This window comes from Balaenoptera acutorostrata, chromosome 3 (genome assembly GCF_949987535.1).
Source record: "Balaenoptera acutorostrata chromosome 3, mBalAcu1.1, whole genome shotgun sequence".
Lineage (NCBI taxonomy): Eukaryota > Metazoa > Chordata > Mammalia > Artiodactyla > Balaenopteridae > Balaenoptera > Balaenoptera acutorostrata.
This window is the reverse complement of record NC_080066.1, coordinates 148,375,813-148,389,886: the sequence shown is the minus strand read 5'-3', so window position 1 is coordinate 148,389,886 and position 14,074 is coordinate 148,375,813. Positions and strand designations below refer to the sequence as shown.

Sequence of the window (14,074 nt, the reverse complement as noted above, 5' to 3'; positions counted from 1 at the left end):
CTCATGGAGTTTCAATCTACTGGGTAAGACAAAGACTTACAAAGATAAATCAGTAAATGGATAATATGTCAGCTGGGGTTGAAAAGTGCTAAAAAAAAGAAAAAAAAGAAAGAAAAGAAAGGAGGGGTACCCATGCCATTCTAATAAGGGTAGCCAGGAAAGGCTCTCTGAGGAGGTAACATTTGAGTAGAGACCTGAATGAAGAACTGATCCACGCAGACATGTAGGGAAAGGGAATTCCACGTAGGGGAACAGCAAGTGCAAAGGCCCTGAGGTGATTTCTCTAAGGAGAAATGCCTGGCTCCCTTCAGAATCCCACTCAGCCTCAACGTCTAACGACTCTGTCCATTTATTGGAAAACTGAGCCCCAAATAGGAAATCCACTCTGCGCATTAGCTCCTGGCAAAAGATTCTCTGGAGCAGCCTGCCCAATAGAACTTGCTGCAATGACGGAAATGTCCTATATCTGCACTGTCCAACATGGTAGACACTAGTCACATGTGGTTATTGAGCACTTGAAATGCTGCTAGGGCAATTTAGGAACTGAGTATTGAATTTTACTTAATTTTAATTAATTTAAATTTACATAGCCAAAAGTGGCTATTATCTACTGTATTGGACAGCACAGTTCTAAAGCCTAGACCAGAGCTGCCCAAGAGAAATACAATGCAAGCCAGAGACGCAAGCCACACGTGCAATTTAAATTTTTCTAGTAGCCATATCAAAAAGTAAGGAGAACATATGAGATTAATTTGAATAATGTATTTTTAATGCAATATATCCAAAATACTATCATTTCAATCATTATCATTGATGAACATATTCATAATCAATACAAAAAATTATTAATGAGATACTTTATATTCTTTCATACTAAGTCTTCAAAACCTGGTGTGTAGTTTTTCTTACAGCACATCTCAGTTCAGACTGGTCACATTTCAAGAGCTCAATAGCCAAATGTGGCTAATAGCTACCATATTTGGCCAGGTCTAGACCATTTCCAGGCGTACAGGTCAGGAAACCGTGCAAAGTTGAGGGCTCCCCCTTCTTCACCCCCAAGACAGTAGTCATATCATGTTCTTCTGCCAGGACTTGTGGCCATGGTCCCTGGGCTGGCAGTATTTGAGAAGGATGTGTCAAAGTTTGGGGGGAGGGAAAGATCAGAGACTAGCTTGGCTCTGTCCCTGATTGTGCCAGGAGCCTGCAACTGCCAGCTCTGGCCCTTCGTCCCCAACCCCACGGCTCTACACAATCCCCTTTCGTTTTCTAGAGGTAAAGGGGGTGGGGGTGTGAGACGCTCTGGCACAGTTGGGAAGAAGAACACCAAGCCAGGGCTTTTGCCTGCCCTCACCTGCCTCCTTTCAGGTCTAGAGCCCCGCCCCCTGGGAGCCGGACCCACCTCCCCGAAGGTCAGCAGATGCAGCAAGGTAGGCGAAATTATCCAGACTGATGACATCAATGATGGGGCTCACCACACGGGTGTGATCCTAGGAGAGGACACAGGAGATGGCGTGAGGCCAGGGACTCTGTGAATAAAGGCCCAACTGCCTGCTCTGTGAAGAAGTTCTCTTCGAGGCATTGGGCACTCAGCACCTCCTGCAGGACACGTCAGGCTCCCAGGAGCTGTCCTGCATCACCACATCTAGGCTCCCGGAAGGTCCCTCTTGGGTCTCATGGGCATGATGCTCTCCCAGCCTCTTCCTCTCACATCATGTTGAGCCCTGCCAGGATCTCACCTCCTCAGTAAAGCCCTCCCTGATTGCTGCAGGCTGAGGACTTCTTCCTCTTTTAAACTGCTCTCACAATTATAGACCAGACAATTCCTGGGACAGTGAATCAGATGCTGCCTGATGTGGATCTTCTGTTGCTGGTTTGAACTGTTGTTTTACTAATTGTCGTCCATCTTTGTACATGTTGAGGTTGAGTCTTCCCAACTGGACAACCGGCAGCTTAAGGGCAGGGACCCTGCAGTCTCTGTGTAACCTGGGTGGCACTCCTCTCATGCCACATCCACTTCAAAGTCAGACTCACACTCCCTTCATCATCTCCCAGACACAAATCCACCTCCAAAACATTGGTGGGTAATATGCCAACTTTACTAAAGGTTTTTTTCTGGGGGTGAGGGGTGGGGGGATAGTGGCGGTGGTGGTGGATTTTATCATATACCACGTGCAAAACTTAATTGCCCTCCATCAGCAGGATGTCTGTTCTCTTCTTTTCTGCCTCCATGGAGGGACATGGAACAGAATTTCTTCTCCCTCCTCTCTCTGCATTCTGTGCTGACCCTCAAAATCCTCTTGTCTGCAACTTGGAATCCAGCTCTGCCCCTCAGTTCACACTCCGTCTCAGGACGACAAAACTGTGGGACGTGGCAGATCAGGGGAGACCATCCATGGTCTCCCACAGTGTTCTATGGGGGCCTCACCTTATCCTTTTTATAGACTTTTTGTATTGAGATATAATTCACATTTTTATAACACTTTTATTAAATATAATTGATATACCATAAAATTCGCCATTTTAAAGTGTACAATTCAGTGGTTTGTAGTATATTCACAAGGTTGTGTCACCGTCACCACTCTCTAATTCCAAAACATTTTCATCACCCCAATAAGAAACCCTGGACCATTAGCAGTCACTCCCCACACCCGCCTCCCTCCAGCCCCTGACAACTACTAATCCACTTTGTATTTCTACAGATTTATTTATTCTGGACATTTCATATAAATGGAATCATATAATATGCAGTTTTTTGTTACTGGCTTCTTTCACTGAGCATAAGGTTTTCAAAGTTCATCCGTATCGTAACATGTATCATTACTTCATTCTTTTTATGGCTGAACAGTATTCCACTGTATGAATATATCACATTCTGTTTACCCATTCACGGTTGATAGACATTTTGCTGTTTCCATGTTTCAGCTATTCTGAATAACACTGCTCTGAACACTCAGGCACAAGTTTTTGTGTGGGGTATGTTTTCATTTCTCTTGAGTATATACCTAGCAGTGGAATTGCTGGGTCAAATGGTAACTCTACGTTTAAACTTTTGAGGAAGTGCCAGACTGTTTTCCAAAGTGGGAAACAGCACCATTTGACATGCTCCCCAGCAATGTATAAAGACTCCTATTTATCTACATCCTCACCAGCAATTGTACTGTCCATCCTTTTGATTATAACCATCCTGTAGGTATCAAGTGGTACCTCATTGTGGTTTTGACTTGCATTTCCCTAATGACTTAACGTTGAGCATCTTTTCATGTGCTTGTTGACCACTTGTCCATTTTCCATTGCGGTGCGTGGGCTTCTCAATGCGGTGGCTTCTCTTGTTGCGGAGCACGGGCTCTAGGCTTGCGGGCTTCAGTAGTTGTGGCACGCAGGCTCAGTAGTTGTGGCTCGCGAGCTCTAGAGCGCAGGCTCAGAAGTTGTGGCACACGGGCTTAGTTGTTCTGTGGCCTGTGGGATCTTCCCGGACAAGGGCTCAAATCCGTGTCCTCTGCATTGGCAGGCAGATTCTTAACCACTGTGCCACCAGGGAAGCCCCTTTGCTCATTTTTATTTTTAAAAAAAATTATTTATTTATTTATTTATGGCTGTGTTGGGTCTTCGTTTCTGTGCGAGGGCTTTCTCCAGTTGCGGCAAGCGGGAGCCACTCCTCATCGCGGTGCGTGGGCCTCTCACCATCGCGGCCTCTCTTGTTGCGGAGCACAGGCTCCAGACACGCAGGCTCAGTAGTTGTGGCTCACGGGCCTAGTTGCTCCGCGGCATGTGGGATCTTCCCAGACCAGGGCTCGAACCCGTGTCCCCTGCGTTAGCAGGCAGATTCTCAACCACTGTGCCACCAGGGAAGCCTCCTTTGCTCATTTTTAAATTGGGCTATTTGTCTGTTATGGTTGAGTTGAAATCGCCTCATCCTGTGCTCCATATGTCCAAATCCTCCCCATTCTAGAGAACAGCAGACACATGGGAGGGCCCCCTGCTTGAGAATACCATCCTCTCCTCCCTCCTTCTCAGGCTTCCCAGCCTGACTCACCCTCACTCCTCATCACTCTCTCAGGAGGAAAACAACACCACCCATTTGTAGTAGGAGCTTTGTGGCTCACCCAGGCTTTCAGCCAATTTAATTCTCACCACAACCCAGTGGGACAAATATTACAATTATCCCTGTTTTCAGATGAGAAAGCTCAATGAGGTGAAGTTACTCAGGAGAGAGCAGACCATTTAGGCTTCCAACTCTGCCTGCCCAACTCCAGAGACCGTTCATCATCCCCCCTCATGCCAAGGACATGTGGGCATGTCCAGGGCTCCCCCAGGGACAGACAGACTTACCTCCTTCACCCGCTGCAGCATGGGCTGCAGCCACTCGGTGTTCACTTCGCAGTGGCTGTCCAGAAAGGTGAGGACAGCAGCTATGGCCACATCTGCCCCGCGAACTCGGGACCGGATCAGCCCTGCAATGGGAAGGGACAAAGGATGGTGCTGGGACTGAGCCAATTTGCTCAGCCGTCCCCCCAAAGTCTCAGGGCTCTCCGCCCCTTAGGGCTGAGGTTTCCTCTGAGTTATTGTGATTTAACTTTACTTCGTATTTCTTGATTTCTTCCCTCCCTCTTTTTCTTTCTCTCACCCATCCATCAACCATCATTACTCCAAGGTTATTCTCTGAGTGCCCGCTGCATGCCACACACTGGACTCTGGGGACACACTGATGAACAGTCAGAGTTTAGTGAACAGAAGTTGCAATAAGGTGTGGTTTGGTACCAAAGGAGAGCCAGAAACCACCACTTAGGTACCTCAGGGTGGTCCCCTCCAGCTGCACTATCCTCTATGACATGCAGAGAGTCTTCTAGACTAAGACAAGCTGGAGTTAGTATGCCAGCCCCTTCACTAACTGTAGCATATTATTTAACCTCTCTGAGCCTTAGTTTTCTTATCCAGAGGATTCAGAGAGAATAATCCCTGCCTCCTGGGGACAGTGTGTGGTGCCCAGGAAGCCGACATGTGCAGAGATTCTACTCTGCTTCCACCTCATTCCCCAGTCTCGCCGAAGGCTCGTCGACTGTCAAAAAATGGCCTCGCTTTTGGCAGCACCCTGGTCGGAGCTGGGGACTTGCCTCATCAGGAGAGAGGAGACCCAGATGGTCCTGCCCCTGACAGAGCAGCCACTGGTGTGGGGAGATTTCCATGGCCACACACAACTCTGCCCGGCACTCTACTGCCCCATCCTTCTACTCCACAGGGAGCTGTAAAGCACCTAATCATAAATTTACATCTATGTTGGGTAAAACCCCGGGGAACAGCATACTCCCAGGCCTAACGGCACCTGCAACCCAGTGCTTAGGAGAGATTGCTCTCTGGCCTCTTCCATTCCAGTTTGAAGGTCCCCTCGGCCTGACTGGACTTTCTTAAATACACTCATCACATCTCTTTCTTTCCTTCCTTCCTTCCTTCCTTCCTTTCTTTCTTCCCTTCCTCCCTCCCTCCTTCCTTCCTTCCCTTCTTCCTTCCTCTCTCTCTCCCCCTCTTTTTCTCTCTCTCTCCCTCTCTCACCTTCAGTGGCTCCCTATTCTCTGCTTTATCAAGTCTAAATGCCCCCCGTCATCTGTCCTCACCCCACTCATTCCTCATGCTGACCAGGCCCAATTCTCCCAGGAAGGGAGACCAAGTAGAGGGAGGTTAAGAGGCTGGGCTCTGGGTGGGCCCCCTGCCCCGGGGTGCAATCCTGGTTCCTTTATTCATCACTCTAGGCAAATTACTGAACCTTCTTAAACCCCAGTTTCCTTATTTGCAAAACAGAATGATGGTCTGTTATGAGGACTGAACATGAGAATGTGGGCAGAGTGAATGCTACAGGGTGAGAATGCACGAAACGCAGGAAGAGGCTGTTAGTACCTCCTGTACCCAGGCCGGACTGATGCCTTTGCTCGCGGAGTCCCTGGGCCTGGAACGCCCTCCCTTGTGCCCTATTCATCTGTCTCACAGCCCCTTCGCCCAATCCAGGCCCCCTCTCCGGTCATTCCCCTCTCCTTCGGCTCCCTCTCCTCCATCTCCTTTCTACCCCCATATAATTATAACCAGCCTCAGCTCCATAATAAGCTCTCCAAGGGCAGGGACCATATTTATACTTCTTTTGTGTCCCCTAGAGCGCCGTGTACAATCCTATGCTGTAGTCGGTGCTCCAAAACACCTCTTGATTGGAAGTGCGGTCACATCTGCTTTATACCGCCCTGTGGTTGTCTCAAAGCATTTAAGCCTTACAATAACTGTGCAGGACAGAAAGGGTACTATTATTATTCCCATTTCTCAGGAGAGACAACGAAGGCAGCCGGAAGTAGAGCTACTTACTTACAGTCACACTGTGATAGGGGCTGACCCAAGATAGCAAGAGGGTCTTTCCCCAGACCTTGGTCCTGGCCACCAGGAGTGCAGCAGGACCACACTGGCTTGGTATGACATGGCACCAAAAGGGAGTGGGGAGGTGCAGAAGTCTAGATCAAAAGAGGTCTGTGGTGGCACGTAGGGTCCAAGAACTTACCTTCCCGCCGGTCATTGCGCAGGCATTTGACCTTGGGGATCCTGGTCAGGAGAAGGCAGTCTTCAGCTGAGGGTGGAGAGAAGGAAGCAAACTCATTCAGATATTGACATCAGACCACGTGTGGTTCGACCACTACTGGAACTTCCCAGGAGCTTCTCCAGACCAGGCCCAGGGGAAGGCAAGGCATGGAGGATAGCGGTCATCTCCACTGGCCAAAGGATCACCCTGTCCTCCACTCCCAGGCCAGACTGAGGACTGCCTGTACTTGTGGCATTACCCCCCCAGGGGGCACCAGAGAGCACCAGCGCTGTCACCAGTCCAACAGCCTCGGAGCTAGACTGTGGGGACAATACTCTGCACACGGCAGTTGTGATAATGAAGGACGCTGCTGAGGCAGTTTAATTTTTTCTTTAATGTCATCTCACTGGTGTCCCATCAAAGCAACACCACTCCTTTTGCACCAGGGAGCAGAGCCAGGGAGGGCACCTAGAAAAGACTGAAGATCCCCGTGGGGAGCAGAGGTCAGCCTGTGATGGCCAGAACAACCTCAAGAGTGCTTCCCTTGGCATTCTGGGGAAATGGGGTGTGAAGGGGTGCAAAAAAAGAAGGTGCGTACTTACGATCTGAACTGAAGTCATCCACTAGAATGATCTCCTGGATCAGGCTGGCAGGAGTTCTGTTCAGGACGCTGGAGCAGTGACGGGGACAGAGGAGCCCAGATTTAGACGTCACCTTCTACTTCCTTCTTCCTGCCATGGGTTCCCCCACCGCCCACCTCGGAAGCCCGCACACTGGCCACGGGCAGCTGCTAGCAAACCTTCCGGGGCCTGGTCAATGGCTGAGGGGCAGTGTGATCCTCAGGGTCCTCCAAGACCCTGCTGACCCTGCTGCCTGGACCCTCAGGTACTTGGGACCCACCCCAGATGGGGGGTAGGGACTGCCCTAGTTTAGCTGTTGAGGCAGGACCTTAGCTGCTCTGGCTACCTGGGCTTAACAAGCCCACCTGAGGACAACCCCCGCTGGCCCCGAAGCTGTCTGCTTGGAAAGCTAGCGAGGCTCCTTCTGGCCTGATGGGTCCGGAGGGGTGTTCTCAGAAAGCTCCCCCGCCAACTCTTTCCCTCCCACCATCCCTCCTCATCCTTCACTCCCTGGTGAAGGAAACCTAAACTTCTTTAATCCCTGCAATATCACTGGGTACTCCATTCCGAATCCTATTCTTATCTAAGTTCATTAAGAAATGAGGTGAGTAGAAGTCAAACTTGACCACGGGGCCAAGCTTAGGAGAACAGGAGGGGCACCGCTCTCTGAATCGCTGACAGGTGCCTACTGGGCTGGCATCCATCCCCCTGAGGCCTCACGTCCGTCCGCACCGCCCTGGGCTCCTGACCCCTGCATTTCTGCCCGAGCCCTGGGGACCTGACCTTGTGTTTGTGCATCTCGCTAACAGTTGGACTTCTTGGGTCTCCCTGACCCTGATGCACCCGTCTCAGCCTCTCAGAAGGGCAGAACCACCCCTGCCAGTGCCCGCTGGTCTTCACGCCGTCTGGCCACAGCACCCAGTCTCAGTGTCCTCCCTTGCCAGGGCCCAGCAGATCCCTGAGGCCTGGGGGAGCTGCACCACTGAGATGAAAGATCCAAGGCGGGGCTCACCTTTTCACCGTGCGCAGGAGGGTGGAGCGGGCTTCGTTGTGGAAGGTGATGATGACGCTGGTGGCCGGCAAGTCCGAGGAATAGGACACGGAGGGGCAACTGAGAAGAGAGCAGAGAGGTCAGAGGGCAGCTGTGAAAGTGTTCTCAGGGCAGGCTTAAGCTTCTCTTTGTTCTGCCTGCTGCCCCCCTGAAGCCGGGCGTGGGCCCTGGGCCTCCACACCCATGCCCAGCCCACTCAGGCCGCCCAGCCTGGAGTCCTTGGAGGGAAGCACAGGTTGGGGGCCCTTCCCAGGCCTGGGTGCTCTTTACAAAAGACCTAGAGCACTCGGAGCCCCACGGTCACTGAAGTGTTGAGGAGGGATCGACGTGTGTAGGCATCGCACAGGCCCCAGGATCAAGCCCCGGACCAACAGACAGAACTCCCTGCCCGAGGGGGCAGCCAAGAGAGACAAAAGGGCAGAGGGGAGAAGAGGGAAAATGGCCTCTCTTTGTCTCTGACACCCTGTAGCTTCTTCCTTCTCATCTCCTGGCGGCTCCTGACATCTGGTGGGATCTGGAGAGGAACCGTGCCCACCCTGCCCTCCCGTGAACTCCTCCCTCTCGCTGCCACCACTAACAGCCGCCTGGTGATACCGGGCAGGGGCGCAGCCTCACTCTTCCATGGGCCCTGGGACACCTGGGGGAAACCAAGTCTCTGAGGAGACACCAAAGGCAGGTCCCCCTACCTCACTCCCTCCCCCAGCAGCTCTGCGCTCCGCCTTCTCCAGACACCACATTTTGGGCCCATTGGCTTCCCCATGCTCAGAAAAGGGAATCAAAACGATCCATCCCTGCCAGGCTTCATCCTTGTCGGTTCTGCGAATGCTTCTGTGAATGCATTTATTGGTGCTCCTGGGGCCGTGGCGGGAAGGCAGCTGCAGTGCTAGTTTTCATGGCCATCTTCTTTATTACAACTGCTCTCTGACTATTCCAGCGGTGACTGTTTTTTCATTATGGCATTCATTCCACTGACAGCAGCTTACAGCCGAATTCCCAGGCCCATTGCCTGCCCTGCAGAGCAGCCCAGGTCAGACAGGCAGGTTCCACTAGCCTGGGACCCCCACCAGAGAAATCCTGAGAGGCCTTAAAATAATCCTCCTTGAGAGAGGATGTCGGGGAGTGGGAGGGGTAGAGAAATTCACCTCTGCCCTGGGAAGCCAGGCGTCCCAAGTGCCTCTCCTCCCAGAGGCGTGTGGGTTTGGGGGTAGGAGGGGGCTTGGTCTGCTGAGATGGGGAGCCCTGGGGGAAGCAGTCACTTCCTGGGCACCCAGACCCCCTGCACTGACCGCTATGGCCCCAGGTCTCTATCTTTGAAGCTCAACGATCTAGTGCCCAGGAAGGATGCCAAGCCCACTGGACTTCTGGTCTCCGTGAGTGACAAGGAAGGTGCTAGAAGCAGGCCCCCTTCTGCACCTTTATCTCACATACATCCGTTGTGCTGCAGAGTAGCTGCTTCAGAAGGAAAAGCAATCTTTTTTTTTTTAATTTTATTTATTTATTTATTTATTTATTTTTGGCTGTGTTGGGTCTTCGTTTCTGTGCGAGGGCTTTCTCTAGTTGCGGCAAGTGGGGGCCACTCTTCATCGCGGTGCGCGGGCCTCTCACTATCGTGGCCTCTCTTGTTGCGGAGCACAGGCTCCAGACGCGCAGGCTCAGCAATTGTGGCGCATGGGCTTAGTTGCTCCGCAGCATGTGGGATCTTCCCAGACCAGGGCTCGAACCTGTGTCCCCTGCATTGGCAGGCAGATTCTCAACCACTGCGCCACCAGGGAAGCCCAGAAAAAGCAATCTTGACGCAAGTCACCCTCGCCTACCCTCAAACCGAGACCTGCCTGGCGCTGGGCACACAGCCGGCTCCAACGCAGCCCATGTTGGCCATTCAAAGCTGCAGGCGCACGAGTGGGTCAGCTCCAACCCCACCTCGCTGCCTTGATCGATGTCTGCAGAGAGCACAGAGGAGGCCCCCATACCAGCCTGGGTTGGCAAGGAACCTTCCCTGGAGGAGAGGACGCTGAGGAGAGTCGTAAGGGTGTGGCGGGGAGGCGTTCAGGCAGAGGAAACGGCCTGTGTGTGGAAACAAGGAGGGAGGCCAGAGGAGTCCGGGACTGAGGGAGCACCAAGGGCTAGGTGCAAAGGAGCAGAGGCTCGGAGGGGACCAGGTGGCTTGTACTTCAGGGAAAGGAGCTTAGACTGTTCCCATAGGTGAGGGCAGGGAGAGGAGAGGTTGAAGGTGGAGACTCGTATCACCCAGACGGGACACGACAAGGGCCTGAACCAGGGAGGGGGCTGATGACTTGCCCACTCACACTGAGCAGGGCCCAAGCTGGGATCCGCGTGGAAGGTGTCCTAGATCCTGGTCTAGGGCCTCTCCCACCTACCACTGTGGGAGAACAAGGCGCAAGACTGCCAAGCATTCCTGGGAGCTGCTGAGGAAGTGGCGGCAGCGGGGCAGGAGGAGAGGAAGGAGAGGGAGGCCAGTGGGGCGGTGCACAGCACTCTACTGTTGGCACAGTGCAGGCAGGGCTGGCGGCCCCTCTTCCCCTCAGACATCACCAGACGGGCCCCAAGAACGCCAGGCTAGCCCACCCCCTTCAGACCTCCCCGTGGTCCCCTGGCAGGTCACTCTTGCTGGGATTCCAGCCTGAGGTACTTAGGGGCCTCTCTGGCCTCGCTGGGAAGTCTCCTGGGACCTCTCGGTCTCTCAGGAGGTCAGTGAAATAAAGATGAGTCAGGAAAACGACAGATGGTAAGAGTTTCAATGTCTCAATAGCTGGACCGAGTCTGAGGAAATCTTCCTCATTTCTTAAATCCACATGACTGAAAGAAAAGCCAACTGGTGCTGGCCCTTCCCTCCACCTTTCTTTCTCCACCAGCACAACGGAGGCCGCACCTGTAATGGCGGGTGTCCCGGATGGGCCGGTCAGGGCTCAGCTTGTCGCTCTCCAGCTGGTTGAAGGCATGCTGTCTGTAGGGGTCCTCTCCAGGCTTCAGCTGCTTGGCTGCCAGGTACGCCTTCTCATCAAAGCCTTTCGAGGGTGTTCCTGTCACCTGAGACAAAGGTCAGCATCAGAGGGGCCACAGGCAAGAGGATAAAGTAGCCACTGTGTGGTAAGCACTTACGACACGGTAGGACCCAACTGCATTACCTCATTTGTATCTGTGAGCAGGAGATCGTTATTTCCCCCATTGTACAGATGAGGAAACTGAGGCTCGTGACAGTACCCCCATGTGTGGGGGCAGGGAGTACATGGGAACTCTCCGTACTTTCCGCTCAATTTTGTGCAACTAAAACTGCTCTTAAAAAATAAAGCGTATTAATAAAAAAGCTCAAGGTCAGAGCTAGTAAGTCACAGGTTTCTGGAGTCAAAATGGTTGTTCTGACTCTGAAGCCCACACTCTTGACCAGTGCTCTTTGCTGGATATGGAGATGGTGACACCTGGAGGGCACCTGACCCCCAAAATGAGGTGTCCTGAGAGGTCACCAAGCAACCTGCAGATTGACAGTCTCCTAGGGATAAACTTGGGCCTGACACTGGGCTAGGCACGCAGGAGGTGCCTCATCAGTAAAACATCCAGCGCTGGGACAAGCTGCTGCCCAGAGAACCACCTGTGAGGTCCAGCAGACCCTCACAGGCTAATGCCAGAGCTGCTAGGACGCAAATGCACAGGCAGTGATGCATCTTCTCTGGGACTTGTGTTTGCTGCTGAAATAGCTCACGTCAGGCCTCCCGGGCACCCCGGTGCTAAGTGCTGGGGAGTGATGGATGACAGATGCCATGGCCCAGCCTCCCTCCTCTTAGCCACACCCTGCTTTGTGCTCCCAAAGTCCCCCCATGAAAGACACTGGGGAAAGATACATCTGAGATGAATGGATGAGTGGATGGATCCTGACATCTCATTATCTGAACCACACTGCCAGCCGGATGTTGCCTGGAAATATCATCAACGGTGAGCTCATCTTGACTCCGCCCCTTCCACCTGACCAGCAGCCCGGGCAGGAGCTGTGGGCCCACAGGGGCAGCAGGACAGCGGGTGAAAGTTGTCCAGGCACAGAACCCCTGCGTGAGAACTCCATCACAGGCCTAGTCTCTAGAGGGACAGTCCCAAGAAGACAGCTCGACCTGTGGAGAGGAGATGGATGTGCTGGGTGATCCACCAGCAGCCCAGGGCCTCCACATTCCCCTGAGAGCCTAGCTCCCAGCCTCATGGGACAGGAATGCAAAGGTTCCGGGGAGTGCCTGTCTCCTAAGGTCTGCCTCTCTGTAGTGTTCCTGCCTCCTAGGAGCCAGTCCCTGAGCTCCCTGAGGTCAGAGCCAGTGAGGGAGGTTTCCTCATGCGTACTGGGCCCAGCCCTGTGCCACACACATTCTCAGGATGGTGACAACAGCTGCACTGCCGCGCTGTGATATTCTTATTTGGTGCCATGCCAGGGACTGGACAGATGGGTCAGAGTCCCCATAGACTTGCAATCCACTGCAGGAAAGAGAGAACGAGTGGAAGGAGGGGATTGGTTCAAGATGGTGGAGTAGAAGGACGTGCTCTCACTCCCTCTGGCGAGAGCACCAGAATCACAACTAACTGCTGAACAATCACTGACAGGAAGACACTGGAACTCACCAAAACAGATACCCCACATCCAAAGACAAAGGAGAAGCCACAGTGAGATGGTAGAAGGGGCGCAATCACAATAAAATCAAATCCCATAACTGCTGGGTGGGTGACTCACAAACTGGAGAACACTTATACCACAGAAGTCCACCCACTGGAGTGAAGGTTCTGAGCCTCGCATCAGGCTTCCCAACCTGGGGGTCCAGCAGCAGGAGGAGGAATTCCTAGAGAATCAGACTTTGAAGGCTAGCGGGATTTGATTGCAGGACTTCGACAGGACTGGGGGAAACAGAGACCCCACTCTTGGAGGGCACACACATAGCAGTGTGCGCATCAGGACCCAGGGGAAGGAGGAGTGACCGCATAGGAGACTGAACCAGACCTACCTGCTAGTGTTGGAGGGTCTCCTGCAGAGGCGGGGGGTGGCAGTAGCTCACCGAGAGGACAAGGACACTGGCGGCAGAAGTTCCGGGAAGTATTTCGTGGCGTGAGCCCTCCCAGGGTCTGCAATTAGCCCCACCAAAGAGCTGGAGTAGGCTCCAGTGTTGGGTTGCCTCAGGCCAACCAACCAACAGGGAGGAAACCCAGCCCCACCCATCAGCAAACAAGCGGATTAAAGTTTTACTGAGCTCTGTCCACCAGAGCAACACCCAGCTCTACCCACCACCAGTCCCTCCCATCAGGAAGCTTGCACAAGCCTCTTAGATAGCCTCATCCACCAGAGGGCAGACAGCAGAAGCAAGAAGAACTACAATCCTGCAGCCTGTGGAACAAAAACCACATTCACAGAGAGACAGACAAGATGAAAAGGCAGAGGGCTATGTACCAGATGAAGGAACAAGATAAAACCCCAGAAAAACAACTAAATGAAGTGGAGATAGGCAACCTTCCAGAAAAAGAATTCAGAATAATGACAGTGAGGATGATCCAGGACCTCAGAAGAAGGATGGAGGCAAATATCGAGAAGATGCAAGAAATGTTTAACAAAGACCTAGAAGAATTAAAGAAGAAACAAACAGAGATGAACAGTACAATAATTGAAATGAAAAATACACTAGAGGGAATCAATAGCAGAATAACTGAGGCAGAAGAACGGATAAGTGACCTGAAGACAGAATGATGGAATTCACTGCTGTGGAACAGAATAAAGAAAAAAGAATGAAAAGAAATGAAAACAGCCTAAGAGACCTCTGGGACAACATTAAACGGAACAACATTTGCATTATAGGGGTTTCAGAAGGAGAA

General features: G+C 52.4%; 1 protein-coding gene across 2 annotated transcripts in view; it reads right to left on the bottom strand.

Moving 5' to 3' along the window:
- GALNT16 (polypeptide N-acetylgalactosaminyltransferase 16) overlaps positions 1-14,074 on the bottom strand; it is a 111,502-nt gene that overhangs the window by 20,098 nt on the left and 77,330 nt on the right. For both annotated transcript variants that reach the window (XM_007184357.3, XM_007184359.2), the window contains exons 2-7: positions 11,112-11,269; positions 8,183-8,281; positions 7,153-7,220; positions 6,533-6,598; positions 4,330-4,451; positions 1,400-1,487 (exon numbers count right to left, since the gene is read on the bottom strand). In XM_007184357.3, the coding sequence (XP_007184419.1) occupies positions 1,400-1,487; positions 4,330-4,451; positions 6,533-6,598; positions 7,153-7,220; positions 8,183-8,281; positions 11,112-11,269 (601 nt within the window). The remainder of the gene's footprint in view (positions 1-1,399; positions 1,488-4,329; positions 4,452-6,532; positions 6,599-7,152; positions 7,221-8,182; positions 8,282-11,111; positions 11,270-14,074) is intronic.